This window comes from Pelophylax lessonae (assembly GCF_965119305.1).
Source record: "Pelophylax lessonae genome assembly, chromosome: 10".
NCBI classification, from domain to species: Eukaryota; Metazoa; Chordata; class Amphibia; order Anura; family Ranidae; genus Pelophylax; species Pelophylax lessonae.
In genome coordinates this window covers 49,974,719-49,994,916 of record NC_138777.1, presented here as the reverse complement: position 1 = coordinate 49,994,916, position 20,198 = coordinate 49,974,719, and the positions used below count along the sequence as shown (strand labels likewise).

The following is a 20,198-nucleotide window of genomic DNA, read 5'->3' as shown; positions in this document are numbered from 1 at the left end:
TGTGTTTTTTGTTTTGGGGGGGGTTCGGGACTTCTTATTCAGGGGCTGATGACCTGCAAAAGAAGTGGACCTTGCACTTTTATGCAAAGACTAAAGCCCCGTACACACGCACATATTGTTGGCCGTAAATTGTTGGCCAACGTCCGATCTGCCGATTGTTGGCTTGTTAGTATGATGCTTCCGACAACCAACTGCAAATTTTTGGCCGAAAAAAATCTGGTGTGCATGCTATAAAATTTTTGTTGGCCAACAAAGAACAGCCAATTGTTCCTCAGTCAGTACAGTTTTTGGCAGACAAAAATCGGATGAGCAAGACTGGGCATGCTCGGAGAAGAAAAAACACACTGAAAGTCAACCAGAACATGACATCACTTCTGAAGTTGGTTTTTGTTGGCCAACAAAAGTCCAGTGCAAGTCTAGAGCACATTTCAACCAACAAACACTGGACAAAAGTTGGCCGATCAGTTGGCCAACAATCTGTGCGTGTGTACGGTGCTTAAGAACTGAACTCGGGACACTGTCCTGAAAAAAAGGCAGACCGAAGTCAAAGGCCTAGTCATCAGGATTACCTGTGCTCTTCCTGTAGCTGATCTTTTCCCATTACTGACTTACTGTGCCTTGTTTTGCTCTCTGTCCCTTTGTGGAGGGGTCCATCTTGGTTAAGGTAGGGCTTTGTTTCCTCAAGTCAGAGCCTCCAGAACTGAAACCATGAGTAGAACACTAGTGATCTCACCACATCTCGCTCCTAATCTCCTGAGACTAGCAGTCAGAGGCAGCAGTGCCTTAGATCTCACACAGCTGATATAGAGCTATGAGGCTGTAAGGACAGGAGTACCTAGGCACACTCACATACCAGGAAATATTCCAGACAAAAGGTAAATATTTCAGGCTACTGCTTAGGCACTATAGATACTTTAGATGTTACCTAACATATAAATCTGCACTTTTTGAGTTGGGTTCCAATTTAAGTGCTCTTCAACTTTTTTAAAGTGTTTTCTGAACAGTCAAATAAGAGATCATATAAGAAGAGTGAGCAATGCATGAATGTAACTTTGGATCATTTTTGCTTTCTTTACCTTCCCCCATCACATAGAAGAAGTATTTAGGAGGAGGATAAAAGAGAAACGTAAGCCATTGCCGTTTTTCATTCTTGTCCAGCACTGTTGTTTCTAATGCTATTTTGTTGCAAATGCCTTTGTTTCATGTCACTGATTGCGATTTACTAGCAGCAAGCAGACAGCTAACATCGTCTCAGTGCTTCTGTCTGTCTACCCTGGCTTGCCCTGAATCTGCTAAATCACTTAATTAATTGGTGGTCGAACTAACGGTGTGTTTTTCAGACACTGGAGTGGGCAGACTGTCTGGTTGCTGTATATGTTGCCTGCTGGTTGGGTGTTGATTGTCCTTTTGTGGTTTACTAAAGGTGTTTTTACATTTGCAGAGCCTTTTAATAATGCGATCTGCAGTTGCCCACTGGGCTAGTCAAATCTGTGAACAATGATCTGCTGTACACTATATATCCAGAAGTATTGGGACCCCTATCTCTTTATGGACCTTGCTTTGGGCACTGGTGCACAGTCCTATTGGAACAGGAAGGGGCCATCCCCAAACTGTTCCCACAAAGTTGGGAGCATGAAATTGTCCACAATGTCTTGGTATGTTGACGCCTTCACTGGAACCAAGGGGCCAAGCCCAGCCCCTGAAAAACAACCCCACACCTTAACCCCCCCCCCCTCCCACCATTTGATTTGGACCAATGCACAAAGCAATGTCCATATAGACATGGATAAGCGAGTCTGGGGTGAAGGAACTTGACTGGCTTTCACAGAGTCCTGACGGAACACCTTTGGGATGAATTAGTGCTGAGACTGTGATCCAGGCCTTCTCGTCCACATCAGTCCCTGACATCACAAATGTGCTTATAGAAAAATGGTCAAACATTCCCATAGACGCACTCCTAAAACTTGTGGACAGCCTTCCCAGAAGAGTTGAAGCTGGTACAGCTGCAAAGGGTGGGCCAACTCAATATTGAACCCTATGGACTAAGACTGGGATGCCATTAAAGTTCATGTGAGTGTAAAGGCAGGCGTCCCAATACTTTTCGTAATAAAGTGTACAGTATGTGGGCAACTGCAGATCATTGGTAGATGCATTGGGTGGTCTTTATATATGAAGAGAGAATTAAATGCAGAATCCCATGATCAGCTCTGAGCCATGTAGTGCAGATGAATGCACAGTCTTTTTTTTTTTTTGTTTTTTTTTTGTTTTTTTATGAAAGTGTTGTCATGGTGTTTTCTGATTGGAAGAGGTAGAGATTGTGACGTCACTGTCCCTCTTCTCCAGATCGTCCAGCCAAGGAACACCTTATATTCATTGAAAAAGAAATACAAGTTCTGTAAATGATGGCAGTGCCAAGAGAGCCACCTCCTGTGGTCAGTGTGTAGAGGGAAAACTGCTTGCAAGAACCCAAGCAGGACCCGGAAAATCATAACTATGGCTGTAGTAGGCACCAATTACTACAGTCATTGACCGCTTCCACAGTGGTCCATCAGATCTGAGATATTTGTACTGTACACTGGGGTAGATTTACTAAAACGGGTGCACTCCGAATCTGGTGCAGTTGTGCATGGTAGCCAATCGGCTTCTAACTTCAGCTTGTTCAATTAAGCTTTGACAATAAAACCTGGAAGTTATTTGGTTTCTATGCAGATCTGCACCACATTTTGTATTCTCCAGTTTTAATAAATAACCTCCCCAAGGTGTCAAGCTGGACCAATGTAAGCATGCAATACAAATAATTTCTGGAATTCAGCTTGAACAAATTATATTTACAGTCACAATAAAAGTACTTCCCATACTATTGGAAAAATGTGAAGCCATATGTAGAGTCAGTTGACCATTTTACATTTAAGTTCCTTTTAAAAGGTCTGTCCACCCCAAAGGACTATTCTAGTAATAAGTGTTGTCTGGTGGGCTGAGTCACCAGGTAGCCACTTATATCGTTTATTGAATCCAGCAGCCCGATTTTCCTGCCATAGTTCTTCGCTCTCTCCCAACTCGCTTTAAGGTCTTCTCTTGCTGTAACAAGTGTTCCAGTTCTTCCCACTGCATTCTCTCTGAGATAAAGGAAAAATGTAACAAGAAAAAGAGCACCTCTTTTGTAACCGCAGCACATAAACGGGAGAAATGATGTGCCAGGGTCTCCCTTCCAGGGTAACTAAGATCCTGTTGGGTGATTTAACTTTCCAGAACCCACCAATTTTTGGCAGGCTGATACTTGAAGGCTCTTCTTTAAAGCAGATATGATATGCTGACATTCTACGTCCACAAAGGTCTGGCAATCCGTAGGCTACATCCAGGATTGTGCAGCCTCATATAAGTCATGGCTTAACTTTTGGAGACCTTAAAAATTGTGTTTGCCTGAGCTGATTACACTTTAGGGAAGGTATTGCCACAGAAACCATTGTGTGTGGTTTTTGCAGCTAGATTTATTTTTAAGGAGGTGCAATTTTGGACACTTGGAATGGATTTTGGATTTTTTGGAAGTCCAAGAAGTATTTACAGTGATGCTTGTCATATCCATAGTTTAAAGCAGTGGTCTCCAAACTGCTGCCTTGGGGGCGGAATGCAGACCTTTGCTTGCCTTTACTCAGCCCTTGGGCACTTTTCCTCCTCCTGGCACGGTCAATGGGGGCATATTTGTTGCCACTGACACCAACAATGGGGCGTGTTCCTCCCACTGACACCAGCGATGGGGCTATGTTACTCCATATACACACACACACACACACACACACACACACACACACACACTATCTCACAAAGGGGAGTACACCGCTCACATTTTTGTACATATTTTATAATATCTTTTCATGTGACAACACTGAGGAAATGGCACTTTACATTGTTGCAAAGTAGTGAGTGTACAGCTTGTATAACAGTGTACATTTGCTGTTCCCTCAAAACAACTCAGCACACAGCCATTCATGTCTAAACTACGGGCAACAAAAGTGAGTACACCCATAAGTGGAAATGTCCAAATTGGGCCCAAAGTGTCAATATTTTGTGTGGCCACCATAATTTTCCAGCACTACCTTAACCCTCTTGGGCATGGAGTTCACCAGAGCTTAACGGGTTGCCACTGGAGTCCTCTTCCACTCCTCCATGACGACATCCCGGAGCTGGTGGATGTTAGAGACCTTGCGCTCCTCCACCTTCCATTTGAGGATTCCCCACAGATGCTCCAATAGGTTTTAGGTCTGGAGAAATGCTTGGGCAGTTCATTACCTTTATCCTCAGCTTCTTTAGCAAAGCAGTGGTTGTCTTGGAGGTGTGTTTGGGGTCGTTATCATGTTGGAATACTGCCCTGCGGCCCAGTCTCCGTAGGGAGGAGATCATGCTCTGCTTCAGTATCTTGCAGTACATGTTGGCATTCATGGTTCCCTAGATGAACTGTAGCTCCCCAGTGCTGGCAGCACTCATGCAGTCCCAGACCATGACACTCCCACCACCATGCTTGACTATAGGCAAGACACACACTTGTCTTTGTACTCCTCACCTGGTTGCTGGCACATACGCTTGACACCATCTGAACCAAATAAGTTTACCTTGGTCTCATCAGACCACAGGACATGGTTCCAGTAATCCATGTCCTTAGTCTGCTTGTCTTCAGCAAACTGTTTGCAGGCTTTCTTGTGCATCATCTTTAGAAGAGGCTTTCTTCTGGGATGACAGCCATGCAGACCAATTTGATGCAGTGTGCGGCGTATGGTCTGAGCACTGACACGCTGACCGCCCCACCCATTCAACCTCTGCAGCAATGCTGGCAGCATTCATATGTCTATTTCCCAAAGACAACCTCTGGATATGACGCTGAGCATGTGCACTCAACCTCTTTGGTCGACCATGGCGAGGCCTGTTCTGAGTGGAACCTGTCCTGTTAAACCGCTGTATGGTCTTGGCCACCATGCTGCAGCTCCGTTTCAGAGTCTTGGCAATCTTCTTATAGCCGAGGCCATCTTTATGTAGAGCAACAGTTCTTTTTTTCAGGTCTTTAGAAAGTTCATTGCCATGAGGTGCCATGTTGAACTTCCAGTGACCAGTATGTTAGAGTGAGAGTGATAACACCAAATTTAACACACCTGCTCCCCATTCACACCTGAGACCTTGTAACACTAACCAGTCACATGACACCGGGGAGGGAAAATGGCTAATTGGACATTTTTACTTGGGGGTGTACTCACTTTTGTTGCCAGTGGTTTAGATATTAATGGCTGTGTGTTGAGTTATTTTGAGGGGACAGAACATTTACACTGTTATACAAGCTGTACACTCACTACTTTACATTGTAGCAAAGTGTCATTTCTTCAGTGTTGTCACATGAAAAGATGTAATAAAATATTTTCAAAAATGTGAGGGGTGTACTTATTTTTCTGAGATACTGTGTGTGTGTTATATATATAATATATATATATATATATATATATAGAATATAAAATCTATATCTGTTTGGTTGGAGTTCATCTTTGACCTTTTCATTGGTTTTAATTGGCCTAATATGAAGGGACGGGAGGCCCGTGCAGAGCCGCGGGAGGGTGGGGGGGTGTCCCCTCCTGCTCGCTGGGGTAACGACCGAGCAGCTCTCGAGCCGCATACCGCCTGAAAGCCGTTACCGCCTGAAAGCTGACCACCGGCTCTGAAAAATGGTACGGGGATGATGCCTCTAGCTCCAGGCATCACCCCGGTACCACCACTTCTTGCAGCCATTTCTCCAAATTTTAGCATAGTCTCAATTGATTAAGCTTGTACATGCAGTAAACCCCACATGTGATTTGGTTTGGATTGGATGTGCGTTTCTTGCCATCTGCCTGGTAGAAAATAATAATAGTCTACCCAATACTGATATCTTAATTATAGATTAATGGTGGCAGGTGTAATTTACGGCATTTTTTTTTTAGCACTTGATTGCCAAGATCATTTTAATTATTCACTGCTTCAATGTCTTAATCCCACATGTGCTTGACACAAGAAATCTGTGCTTTCATCAGAGCTAATTGCGATAGACTATAGATGCTTTCATTCAATTCATTAAAGTATACTAAATAATTTTTCTAACCAACAGATCAAGAGATCCAGAGGTTAAAGTTGGGAATGGAGACACTGTTAGCGGCAAATGAAGAGAAGGTGAGATGGATCAACATCTAACTCCAGATGAAATTTTTATTTTCTTTTTGAGATTAAAAAGGGTAAAATTTCTGTCTTTGACCCCACTGTGGAAATTTCCCTACACTTCCTATCCACATTATGAGTGTCGAACAGAACAGGCAAGGAAAGCATGCCTTTGAATTCTCTGGAACTTACCAGAGACATCAGCAGTTCACTCCAGGGGGCCCACCATTTGATTGACTGGAGGGGTAACTCTAGCCCAATTATGGGCCAAGGAATGAGCTGGAGGTGCAGGCTGTACTTTCTTCTCCTGCAGCACTTCCTTCTAGCTGCTGAACAAATGTGTAAGAGCAGCTGGCCGCTGGAAGCCAGGAGTAAAAGTAGGAAGATTCACCCTCTTCATGTACATTTTTGCTTCAACCTAGCTGTGTAACTGTGTCAACAGATTCCTTTTTAAATTGTAATAGAGACCATTCTCTTGGCAGCCATGGAATAAGGAAGGACGTGGCGTCTTCTTTGGCAGAAATAGTCCCATGGAAATTTTTTAAGCAAGAAGCATCAAAGTGTTCTAAATCTAGGAATAAATGTTCTCATTGGTTCCTTTTACAGCATTTGCTGTACACTTGTTGCTAATTTGTTTGTGCTTTTTTACTTTTATGTAAGTTATTGCACCACCTCTGTCTATAAAAGGTCTCTAATAATGACTTAATGAGTTTGAAGCTGAACTTCAACCATATGTGAAAACTGGAGGGACAGAAAAGTAGGTGTCGTGTCTGCTTTCATGTTAGACCCTGCACAACAAAAATTACGTTTTGGACTGGGATTGGTTACACTGGATAAAATTTTGTCTTTCTACAAGGACAGATTTTATACTTAAAGTGAACTGTGATTTGCCCATAGAGGTAAAAGGTCCACTTAACCATGGACCTTGCACATATTTATCTTCCCAGTTGCTCGAATGAATGTTATAAATAAGGCAACTCTTCTATAGTCCATGTGAATGTGCCTAGATTTCACAAATATGCCAAGAAGAATCCTTGAAAAATAATTTAATGTTTAGAAAATGGGAGTCTTGGAGATCATGGTAAAGCTGCTATACAGATCAGAGAAAGGTTTACTGTAAAATTGGGCCTTAGGCAAGGTTGAGTCTTTGGCCACCCCATCCCTTCAAATGGCATTGATAAGGATTGCAGTAGGCACTGGGAAGCCTCCCCCCTGTACTGGTATTGTCTCATCAAAAATCAAATGCCTGCAAGTCCTCCTCCTCCTCCTCCTCCTATGAAGTGACAGGCAGGTGCATAGCGATGATCAATTGCTTTATCCCTGCATTTACTTCACTTTACCTACAATTGTTTAATGAAGGAGAATTATGGTTGTCGCTGGGTCGTCTGGGCATCCATCGGGGCCCTAGGCTCCTGTTTAGGTTTCTTTGTGAATGGTTCAGCTCTGAGAGACACTGACAGAATCAAAGACTGGCTACACAGGAAATATTGTAAAGGTGGACATTGCCTGTTATAACTGCTTTTTTGTTTACTGAAGGGTCTCTCTAAACTACAGCCATAGCTAAAAAAAATTTGAGAATTACACAAATATTAATTTTTAAAGTCTGCTGCCTCAGTTTTTAAGATGACAATTTGCATATACTCCAGAAAGTTCTGAATAGTGATCAGATGAATTGCAATTAATTGCAAAGTCCCTCTTTGCCATGAAAATTATCTTAACCACTTAAGCCCCGGAAGATTTTACCCCCTTCCTGACCAGGGCCTATTTTGCGATTCGGCACTGCGTGACTTTAACGGACAATTGCGCGGTTGTGCGACGCTGTACCTAAACGAATTTGATGTCCTTTTTTTCACACAAACAGAGCTTTCTTTTGGTGGTATTTGATCACCTGTGCGTTTTTTTTTTTTTTTTTTTTTTTTTTTTTTATCATGCGATATAAACAAAAAAAGAGCGACAATTTTGCAAAAATAACAATATTTTTCTAATTTTTTTTTTTTAAATTCCTCCCAAAAAAATGTTGATTAAAATTTTTTAACATTTTAGGCCGATTTGTTTTCTGCTACATATGTTTGGTAAAAAAAAAAAATCGCAAAAAGCGTATTTTGATTGGTTTGCGTAAAGTTATTGCGTTTACTAACTAATTTTTTTTCATTTTTATTGTTTTTTTTTTTTTTTTTTTAATGAGTAATGGCGGCGATCTGCGTGTTTTTTTTTTTTTTTTTTGCGAGACTGCGACATTGCGGCGGACAGATCGGACCCTTGACTGACATTTTTGACACTTTTGGGGGTACCAGTTACATTACTACAGTAATCAATGCTATACATATGCACTGTTACTGTAAAAATGACACTGACAGGAAAGGGGTTAACTTTATTTGAGAAGGAGGGGTTAAGTGTGTCCCTAGGGGCATGATTCTTACTGTGATTGGATGTGGCTGTGTGTGTAACAGCACAAAGATCTACGGTCCTACATAGCAGGACCGTATGATCTGTGCTGTTACACAGGGGAGAAAGACAGGCGGCTTTGTTTACATTAGCCGCCTGCCTTTCTCCCGATGTAACCGACGATCGCGAGTGACCGGCGGACATTGGGTCCGCCGGTCACTGGCGCGGTGGGGTCCGGTAGCGAGCGGGAGGGCGCGCTCGCTCCCTAGAGCCTCACAGGCTAGCGACGTAGTACTACGTCGCTTTACCTGTGAGGGGCTGACTGCCGACGTAAATAGACATTAGGCAGTTGGCAAGTGGTTAAAGTGTTACTAAACCCACAACAGTAAAATCTGTCTGTACATGCAGAATAGCATGCTTTTTATAATCACTGTGTAACTTAGGGCTCTTTCAGACGGCCGCTCCGCTGTTTTTCTCCGCTGCGGGACTTTTTTTTCTTTCACGGAGCGGATGACATTTGTGTCATCCGCTCCGTGTGTCTGCATATCATCCCATCCGTTTGCGGATGATATGCGGACATAATATAAGTCTATGGGCATAGCGGATGACACCGCTGACATCCGATTTTCCTCCCTTTCCGTTTTTTGAACGGAGGAAAAATAGGGTTCTGTTCCGTTACAAAAAACGGAACAGAACTGAAAGGAAGAAAATCGGATGTCAGCGGATGGTATTCCGCTGACATCCGCAATGCCATTGACTTACATTATGTCCGCAAATCATCCGCAAAAAAATAGGATGATTTGCGGACATACGGGGCGCCCGTGTGAAAGAGCCCTTAAGTGATTAATTCTCTGCATTGTGTAAAAAGGCTGTGTGATCCTCTAGGCACAGATCCTCCCCCCTCCTGCAAGTTCACTCTGGACAAGTCCAGAGAAGCACAGTAAGTGTAGTTCAGCTGCACATGCTCAGTTTTGTCTGTATTGCTCAGAGAACACTTCCTGGTTTTAGCTAAGCTATTCAGGTCACATGGAATAACATTACACATTTGGGCGTGTATACAGATCCTAAATGACAGCCCAGTTCCTCCTCCTCCCTCCTCCTCCTCCATGCCCAGTAACTAAAAAAACAGTGGGTGATATGTCCCATCTTGATTGATGGATGATTTATTTATTTTTTTTGGGAGGGTACATGTGATCAGCACAGGGCCAATGAGCAATGTCCAGACATGTTCAGACAGAGAATTAAGGGTCTTGAAGCCTGATAGGACAATCGTGAGAGAAATGAAAACTCCTCCTACAAACTACCAGCACTCACTAATACAGGTGTCAAGATTGCTCTAATTGCTATATACAGCTGATGAGAAACTGTATTTATCAGTTTATATTTACTAAAATAATTGCATTTCCATCTTCTGTGTACTCCAGGAGACCATATATAGTGAATGTAGGATCTGGGATTAGTAATACTTTAATCCCAAAAAAACATTTCTACTACATTTCAGCCCTGCCACAAAAGGACCAGCTGACATCGTCAGTGATTCTTTCGTTAACACAGGTGTCAGTGTTGACGACGACAAGGCTGGAAATCACTCTGTAATGCTGATTTAAGTTGGAATAACAAACTGGAAGCTTCAAAAAGATGGTGGTGCTTGAAATCATTGTTTTTCCTCTGTTAACCATGGTTACCTGCAAGAAAACACGTGAAGTCATTGTTGCTTTGCACAAAAAAGGGATTCACAGGCAAGGATATTGCTGTTACAATATTGCACCTAAATCAACCATTTCTCGGATTAACAAGGACTTCAAGGAGAGAAGTTCAATTGCGAAGAAGGTTTTAGGGCCCCCAAGAAAGCCCAGAAAGCACCAGAACCTTCTCCTACAGTTGATTCAGCTGCAGGATCGGGGTACCACTAGTGTGGCGCTTGCTTAGGAATGATAGGCAGGTGTGAGTGCATCTGCATGTACAGTGAGGCGAAGACTTTTGAGGGATGGCCTGGTGTCATGAAGGGCAGCAAAGACACTTCTCTACAGGTAAACATCAGGAACAGAATGATATTCTGCAAAAGGTACAGGGATTGGACTGCTAAGGACTGGGGTAAAATCATTTTCTCTGATTTAATCCCCTTTTTTCCGATTTAGACAGTTTTTTTTCTGGACGCCCCAGAGAAGAAAAGGTGAGCGCTACCATCAGTCCTGTGCAATGCCAACAGTAAAGCACCCTGAGACCATTCATGTGTGGGGTTGCTTCTCAGCCAAGGAAATGGGCTCACTCACAATTTTGCCTAAGAACACAACCATGAATAAAGAATGGTACAAAAACATCCTTCGAGAGCAACTTCTCCCAACCAGCCAAGAACAGTTTGGTGAGGAACAATGCCTTTCCCAGCATGATGGAGGATCTTGCCATAAGGCAAAAGTCATACTAGGTGGCTTGGGGAACAAAACATTAAAATTTTGGGTCCATGGCCAAGAAACTCTCCAGACCTTAAACCCATTAAGAACTTGTGGTCAATCCTCAAGAGGCGGGTTAACAAAAAACACCCCACAAATTCTGAAACTCCAAGCATTGAGTTAGGCAGGAATGGGCTGCCATTAAGAAGGATGTGGTCCAGAAGATGATTGACAGCATGCCAGGGTGAATTGCAGAGGTCTTTAAAAAAGAAGGCTCAACACTGCAAATATTGACTCTTTGTATTAACCTAATTTAATTGTCAGAAAAAAGCCTAAGACACTTATGTAATGCTTGTAATCAGGGGCGGACTGACCATTAGGGCACTCGGGCACTGCCCGAGGGCCCGGGGCTAGTAGGGGGCCCCATGAAAGGCTCCTGGCACCTACCTTCCAAAGCATCTGTGATGATCCCGGAGCCCAGTGCCAGAACAAGTTCCAGCGCTGAGCTCCGGTAACTGGCCTGACAGAGACACACTAGCGTGGGCACTCAGGACACCTTCCCTGCATCTCTTTCAGGGTGCCTGGGCTCCCTTACGCAGCGATCGTCCCTCTGCAGCAGCTGACACTTGCATCTCTCCCCCAACTGATGCCTGCACAGTACACACAGAGCTCACCAAGGATCCTCCTCCACGGCTCTGAAGTACACAGACAGGGGGAGGAGGAGTAGCCGGGGAGGAGGGACATTAACTTCAAGAGCTGCACTGATTATCTGAGGTATGTACTGTACATAGTTTATGGATACGGAAGGGGGACAGATAACAAGGATGCACATATGGAGAAGTGATGGGGGCAGGGGCATATGCTAGGGGGATGCTTTTGGAGGGGGGATGACTTGTGCTAGAAGGTGAGGAGGTGGTGTGAGGGAATTTCAACTCTGACCTCTCCCCTCCAAATGCACCCCCCAGCACATGTTCTCTTACTGCCCCTTCTCCCCAAATCAAAGAGGTGCAGATTGCCACTCATCCCAAGACCCCCTCTCTCCTCATCCCAGGACCCCCTCTCTCCTCATCCCAGGGCCCCTCTCTCCTCATCCCAGGACCCCCATCTCCTCATCCCAGGACCCCCATCTCCTCATCCCAGGACCCCCTCTCTCCTCATCCCAGGGCCCCTCTCTCCTCATCCCAGGACCCCCATCTCCTCATCCCAGGACCCCTCTCTCCTCATCCCAGGACCCCTCTCTCCTCATCCCAGGACCCCTCTCTCCTCATCCCAGGACCCCCATCTCCTCATCCCAGGACCCCCTCTCTCCTCATCCCAGGACCCCTCTCTCCTCATCCCAGGACCCCTCTCTCCTCATCCCAGGACCCCTCTCTCCTCATCCCAGGACCCCTCTCTCCTCATCCCAGGACCCCTCTCTCCTCATCCCAGGACCCCCTCTCTCCTCATCCCAGGGCCCCTCTCTCCTCATCCCAGGACCCCCATCTCCTCATCCCAGGACCCCCTCTCTCCTCATCCCAGGACCCCTCTCTCCTCATCCCAGGACCCCTCTCTCCTCATCCCAGGACCCCCATCTCCTCATCCCAGGACCCCCTCTCTCCTCATCCCAGGGCCCCTCTCTCCTCATCCCAGGACCCCCATCTCCTCATCCCAGGACCCCCTCTCTCCTCATCCCAGGGCCCCTCTCTCCTCATCCCAGGACCCCTCTCTCCTCATCCCAGGACCCCTCTCTCCTCATCCCAGGACCCCCTCTCTCCTCATCCCAGGACCCCTCTCTCCTCATCCCAGGACCCCCTCTCTCCTCATCCCAGGACCCCCATCTCCTCATCCCAGGACCCCCTCTCTCCTCATCCCAGGGCCCCTCTCTCCTCATCCCAGGACCCCCATCTCCTCATCCCAGGACCACCTCTCTCCTCATCCCAGGGCCCCTCTCTCCTCATCCCAGGGCCCCTCTCTCCTCATCCCAGGACCCCTCTCTCCTCATCCCAGGACCCCTCTCTCCTCATCCCAGGACCCCCTCTCTCCTCATCCCAGGACCCCTCTCTCCTCATCCCAGGACCCCCTCTCTCCTCATCCCAGGACCCCCATCTCCTCATCCCAGGACCCCCTCTCTCCTCATCCCAGGGCCCCTCTCTCCTCATCCCAGGGCCCCTCTCTCCTCATCCCAGGACCCCCTCTCTCCTCATCCCAGGACCCCCTCTCTCCTCATCCCAGGAGCCCTCTCTCCTCATCCCAGGACCCCCATCTCCTCATCCCAGGACCCCTCTCTCCTCATCCCAGGGCCCCTCTCTCCTCATCCCAGGACCCCTCTCTCCTCATCCCAGGACCCCCATCTCCTCATCCCAGGACCCCTCTCTCCTCATCCCAGGGCCCCTCTCTCCTCATCCCAGGACCCCTCTCTCCTCATCCCAGGACCCCCATCTCCTCATCCCAGGACCCCTCTCTCCTCATCCCAGGACCCCTCTCTCCTCATCCCAGGACCCCCTCTCTCCTCATCCCAGGACCCCCTCTCTCCTCATCCCAGGACCCCTCTCTCCTCATCCCAGGACCCCCTCTCTCCTCATCCCAGGGCCCCTCTCTCCTCATCCCAGGACCCCTCTCTCCTCATCCCAGGACCCCCTCTCTCCTCATCCCAGGACCCCTCTCTCCTCATCCCAGGACCCCCATCTCCTCATCCCAGGACCCCCTCTCTCCTCATCCCAGGGCCCCTCTCTCCTCATCCCAGGACCCCCATCTCCTCATCCCAGGACCCCCTCTCTCCTCATCCCAGGGCCCCTCTCTCCTCATCCCAGGACCACCTCTCTCCTCATCCCAGGGCCCCTCTCTCCTCATCCCAGGGCCCCTCTCTCCTCATCCCAGGACCCCTCTCTCCTCATCCCAGGACCCCCTCTCTCCTCATCCCAGGACCCCTCTCTCCTCATCCCAGGACCCCCTCTCTCCTCATCCCAGGACCCCCATCTCCTCATCCCAGGACCCCCTCTCTCCTCATCCCAGGGCCCCTCTCTCCTCATCCCAGGGCCCCTCTCTCCTCATCCCAGGACCCCCTCTCTCCTCATCCCAGGACCCCTCTCTCCTCATCCCAGGACCCCTATCTCCTCATCCCAGGACCCCCATCTCCTCATCCCAGGACCCCTCTCTCCTCATCCCAGGGCCCCTCTCTCCTCATCCCAGGACCCCTCTCTCCTCATCCCAGGACCCCCATCTCCTCATCCCAGGACCCCTCTCTCCTCATCCCAGGGCCCCTCTCTCCTCATCCCAGGACCCCTCTCTCCTCATCCCAGGACCCCCATCTCCTCATCCCAGGACCCCTCTCTCCTCATCCCAGGACCCCTCTCTCCTCATCCCAGGACCCCCTCTCTCCTCATCCCAGGACCCCCTCTCTCCTCATCCCAGGACCCCCTCTCTCCTCATCCCAGGGCCCCTCTCTCCTCATCCCAGGACCCCTCTCTCCTCATCCCAGGACCCCCTCTCTCCTCATCCCAGGACCCCTCTCTCCTCATCCCAGGACCCCCTCTCTCCTCATCCCAGGACCCCCTCTCTCCTCATCCCAGGGCCCCTCTCTCCTCATCCCAGGGCCCCTCTCTCCTCATCCCAGGACCCCCTCTCTCCTCATCCCAGGGCCCCTCTCTCCTCATCCCAGGGCCCCTCTCTCCTCATCCCAGGACCCCCATCTCCTCATCCCAGGACCCCTCTCTCCTCATCCCAGGACCACTCTCTCCTCATCCCAGGACCCCCTCTCTCCTCATCCCAGGGCCCCTCTCTCCTCATCCCAGGACCCCTATCTCCTCATCCCAGGACCCCCATCTCCTCATCCCAGGACCCCCATCTCCTCATCCCAGGGCCCCTCTCTCCTCATCCCAGGACCCCTCTCTCCTCATCCCAGGACCCCCCTCTCTGCTCTCATCCCAGGACCCCCTCTCTCCTCATCCCAGGGCCCCCTCTCTGCTCTCATCCCATGGCCCCCTCTTTGCTCTCATCCTATGGCCCCCTCTCTGCTCTCATCCCAGGACCCCCTCTCTGCTCTCATCCCAGGACCCCCTCTCTGCTCTCATCCCAGGACCCCCCTGTCTGCTCTCATCCCAGGACCCCCTCTCTGCTCTCATCCCAGGACCCCCTCTCTGCTCTCATCCCAGGGCCCCCTCTCTGCTCTCATCCCAGGGCCCCCTCTCTGCTCTCATCCCAGGGCCCCCTCTCTGCTCTCATCCTATGGCCCCCTCTCTGCTCTCATCCCAGGACCCCCTCTCTGCTCTCATCCCAGGACCCTCTCTCTGCTCTCATCCCAGGGCCCCCTCTCTGCTCTCATCCCAGGGCCCCCTCTCTGCTCTCATCCCATGGCCCCCTCTTTGCTCTCATCCTATGGCCCCCTCTCTGCTCTCATCCCAGGACCCCCTCTCTGCTCTCATCCCAGGACCCCCCTCTCTGCTCTCATCCCAGGACCCCCTCTCTGCTCTCATCCCAGGGCCCCCTCTCTGCTCTCATCCCAGGGCCCCCTCTCTGCTCTCATCCTATGGCCCCCTCTCTGCTCTCATCCCAGGACCCCCTCTCTGCTCTCATCCCAGGGCCCCCTCTCTGCTCTCATGCCAGGGCCCCCTCTCTGCTCTCATCCCAGGACCGCCTCTCTGCTCTCATCCCAGGACCCCCTCAATGCTCTCATCCCAGGGGTCTCTCTCAGCTCTCATCCCAGGACCCCCACTCTGCTCTCATCCCAGGACCCCCCTCTCTGCTCTCATCCCAGGGGTCTCTCTCAGCTCTCATCCCAGGACCCCCTCTCTGCTCTCATCCCAGGACCCCCTCTCTGCTCTCATCCCAGGACCCCCTCTCTGCTCTCATCTCAGGACCCCCTCTCTGCTCTCATCCCAGGACCCCCTCTCTGCTCTCATCTCAGGACCCCCTCTCTGCTCTCATCCCAGGACCCCCCTCTCTGCTCTCATCCCAGGGGTCTCTCTCAGCTCTCATCCCAGGACCCCCTCTCTGCTCTCATCCCAGGACCCCCTCTCTGCTCTCATCCCAGGGGTCTCTCTCAGCTCTCATCCCAGGACCCCCTCTCTGCTCTCATCCCAGGACCCCCTCTCTGCTCTCATCCCAGGGGTCTCTCTCAGCTCTCATCCCAGGACCCCCTCTCTGCTCTCATCCCAGGACCCCCCTCTCTGCTCTCATCCCAGGGGTCTCTCTCGGCTCTCATCCCAGGACCCCCTCTCTGCTCTCATCCCAGGACCCCCTCTCTGCTCTCATCCCAGGACCCCCTCTCTGGTCTCATCTCAGGACCCCCTCTCTGCTCTCATTCCAGGACCCCCTCTCTGCTCTCATCTCAGGACCCCCTCTCTGCTCTCATCTCAGGACCCCCCCTCTGCTCTCATCCCAGGGGTCTCTCTCAGCTCTCATCCCAGGACCCCCTCTCTGCTCTCATCCCAGGACCCCCTCTCTGCTCTCATCCCATGACCCCCTCTCTGCTCTCATCCCAGGACCCCCTCTCTGCTCTCATCTCAGGACCCCCTCTCTGCTCTCATCCCAGGACCCCCTCTCTGCTCTCATCTCAGGACCCCCTCTCTGCTCTAATCCCAGGACCCCCCTCTCTGCTATCATCCCAGGGGTCTCTCTCAGCTCTAATCCCAGGACCCCCTCTCTGCTCTCATCTCAGGACCCCCTCTCTGCTCTCATCCCAGGACCCCCCTCTCTGCTCTCATCCCAGGGGTCTCTCTCAGCTCTAATCCCAGGACCCCCTCTCTGCTCTCATCTCAGGACCCCCTCTCTGCTCTCATCCCAGGACCCCCCTCTCTGCTCTCATCCCAGGGGTCTCTCTCAGCTCTAATCCCAGGACCCCCTCTCTGCTCTCATCCCAGGACCCCCTCTCTGCTCTCATCCCAGGACCCCCTCTCTGCTCTCATCTCAGGACCCCCTCTCTGCTCTCATCTCAGGACCCCCTCTCTGCTCTCATCTCAGGACCCCCTCTCTGCTCTCATCCCAGGACCCCCTCTCTGCTCTCATCTCAGGACCCCCTCTCTGCTCTCATCCCAGGACCCCCTCTCTGCTCTCATCTCAGGACCCCCTCTCTGCTCTCATCTCAGGACCCCCTCTCTGCTCTCATCCCAGGGGTCTCTCTCATTCCAGTGTCCCCTCTCTGCTCTCATCTCAGGACCCCCTCTCTGCTCTCATCTCAGGACCCCCTCTCTGCTCTCATCTCAGGACCCCCTCTCTGCTCTCACCCCAGGGGTCTCTCTCAGCTCTCATTCCAGTGTCCCCTCTCTGCTCTCATCTCAGGACCACTCTCTGCTCTCATCTCAGGACCCCCTCTCTGCTCTCATCTCAGGACCCCCTCTCTGCTCTCATCCCTGGACCCCCTCTCTACTCTCATCCCTGGACCCCCTCTCTGCTCTCATCCCTGGACCCCCTCTCTGTTCTCATTCCAGGACCCTCTCTGCTCTCATCCTAAGGCTCCCCCTCTCTGCTCTCATCTCAGGACCCCCTCTCTGCTCTCATCCCAGGACCCCCTCTCTGCTCTCATCTCAGGACCCCCTCTCTGCTCTCATCCCAGGACCCCCCTCTCTGCTCTCATCCCAGGGGTCTCTCTCAGCTCTCATCCCAGGACCCCCTCTCTGCTCTCATCCCAGGACCCCCTCTCTGCTCTCATCCCAGGGGTCTCTCTCAGCTCTCATCCCAGGACCCCCTCTCTGCTCTCATCCCAGGGGTCTCTCTCAGCTCTCATCCCAGGACCCCCTCTCTGCTCTCATCCCAGGACCCCCCTCTCTGCTCTCATCCCAGGGGTCTCTCTCGGCTCTCATCCCAGGACCCCCTCTCTGCTCTCATCCCAGGACCCCCTCTCTGCTCTCATCCCAGGACCCCCTCTCTGCTCTCATCTCAGGACCCCCTCTCTGCTCTCATCCCAGGACCCCCTCTCTGCTCTCATCTCAGGACCCCCTCTCTGCTCTCATCCCAGGACCCCCCTCTCTGCTCTCATCCCAGGGGTCTCTCTCAGCTCTAATCCCAGGACCCCCTCTCTGCTCTCATCTCAGGACCCCCTCTCTGCTCTCATCCCAGGACCCCCCTCTCTGCTCTCATCCCAGGGGTCTCTCTCTGCTCTCATCTCAGGACCCCCTCTCTGCTCTCATCTCAGGACCCCCTCTCTGCTCTCATCCCAGGACCCCCCTCTCTGCTCTCATCCCAGGGGTCTCTCTCAGCTCTAATCCCAGGACCCCCTCTCTGCTCTCATCCCAGGACCCCCTCTCTGCTCTCATCTCAGGACCCCCTCTCTGCTCTCATCCCAGGACCCCCTCTCTGCTCTCATCTCAGGACCCCCTCTCTGCTCTCATCCCAGGACCCCCTCTCTGCTCTCATCTCAGGACCCCCTCTCTGCTCTCATCCCAGGACCCCCTCTCTGCTCTCATCTCAGGACCCCCTCTCTGCTCTCATCTCAGGACCCCCTCTCTGCTCTCATCCCAGGGGTCTCTCTCAGCTCTCATTCCAGCGTCCCCTCTCTGCTCTCATCTCAGGACCCCCTCTCTGCTCTCATCTCAGGACCCCCTCTCTGCTCTCATCTCAGGACCCCCTCTCTGCTCTCATCTCAGGACCCCCTCTCTGCTCTCATCCCTGGACCCCCTCTCTGCTCTCATCCCAGGGGTCTCTCTCAGCTCTCATTCCAGTGTCCCCTCTCTGCTCTCATCTCAGGACCCCCTCTCTGCTCTCATCTCAGGACCCCCTCTCTGCTCTCATCTCAGGACCCCCTCTCTGCTCTCATCCCTGGACCCCCTCTCTGCTCTCATCCCTGGACCCCCTCTCTGCTCTCATTCCAGGACCCTCTCTGCTCTCATCCTAAGGCTCCCCCTCTCTGCTCTCATCCCTGGGGCCCCTCTCTGTCCTTATCCCAGGGGTCCTTCTCTGTTCTTATCCCAGGGGCTACTCTCTGTTATTATTCCAAGGGTCACTCTCTGTCTTTATCTCAGGGGTCCCTCTCTGTCCTCATCCAAGGGGTCCCCTTAACACCAACTGTGATAGGGTGTTCAGGACAGGAAGGGCCTGTTTAAATTTGCAGTTTGGGGGCAGGAAAACCTCAGAATTGAGCCCTGTATTTACTCACCCCCACCACACCCCCTTTAACTGCAAGGGCCAGGGGTGTACACATGTTGCAGCCGCATCAGGAATTATATGTCCTGTCACGCTTGGCAGGTGTAGCACCTGCCAAGCATAACTCATTCAAGTGAATGGGGCTGCATTGCAAAGGCTGTGCAACCTTGTGCAGTACAGCAAAAAAAAAAGGGTTAAAGTAGGCAATAAGAAGGCGTTGTATTGCCTCCTCATCACCTGCTTCAACTCCTTGAATCACACACTAGCATGCTGAAACTATATGCATTGCACATGGTTGCAGGGTGTTTGCCGAGTGGGCCTCATTCACTTGAATGGGTCACGATAACCCACCAAAAGCAACAGGGGGTTTAACTCCTGCTGCAACATGTGTACTCATGGACATGGACACAGGGGGGACCCATGATCTCATATTGCCCGGGGGCCCCATGGGTTATCAGTCCGCCCCTGCTTGTAATTATACTTCAATACACCATAGTAACATCTGACAAAAATATCTAAAAACACTGAAGCAGCAGACTTTGTAAAAATGTATATTTTTATATACGATTGGCCACGGCTGTATACCGTATATTTTTTCCTTTAGCAGCCAGTCAGATTTTACTTGTCGTTTTTCTTATTTAATCCTAGAAATATTATATCTTGCTTGGTTGAATAAAGACCTGTCCATCCAGTTCAACGTGTGTGTGTTTGTCAATACCATTTCCCATATCCCTGTATATTGCGCTCGCTGAGATGCCCATCTAAGCATTTTTTGAAATTGTTACATAGTTGGATCTAGTACTACTTGGATCCTATATGGGTCTGAAATATTCAATATAAATTTTTTTGTTTCCTCAAGGACCTGCGAATAGAAGAGCTTACGCTGCTACTAAACCAGTACAGACGGGTGAAAAACTTTGTGATGGCGACACATGGTAAGTGATGGGAAGCCAGTGGATAGTTTTTTTTTTTTTTGGGGCTTCTGAAAAGGTTTATTGAAAAATGTATTTTACATAAGGAGCAACTTCTTAAAGCAAACTAAATTTGCCAGTGTGAGTCAGTGGTACTCCAGATGAGCAGAGACGAGGAGAAAAAGAGGGATCGCAAGCCCAAAGAGATCCTTCTAAGGTTAGTAATCAGTCGTATGTCCAAAACACAGTACAGCTGCTTTTCTTTTAAAAGCCCATTGGGGCATTTATA

At 50.2% G+C, this 20,198-nt stretch overlaps 1 protein-coding gene across 2 annotated transcripts in view; it reads left to right on the top strand.

The window, feature by feature from the left end:
- The window catches only part of PPFIBP2 (PPFIA binding protein 2), a 364,249-nt gene that overhangs the window by 264,870 nt on the left and 79,181 nt on the right, over window positions 1-20,198 (top strand). For both annotated transcript variants that reach the window (XM_082270389.1, XM_082270388.1), the window contains exons 10-12: window positions 1,094-1,126; window positions 6,122-6,183; window positions 19,858-19,933. In XM_082270389.1, coding sequence (XP_082126515.1) covers window positions 1,094-1,126; window positions 6,122-6,183; window positions 19,858-19,933 — 171 coding nt within the window. The remainder of the gene's footprint in view (window positions 1-1,093; window positions 1,127-6,121; window positions 6,184-19,857; window positions 19,934-20,198) is intronic.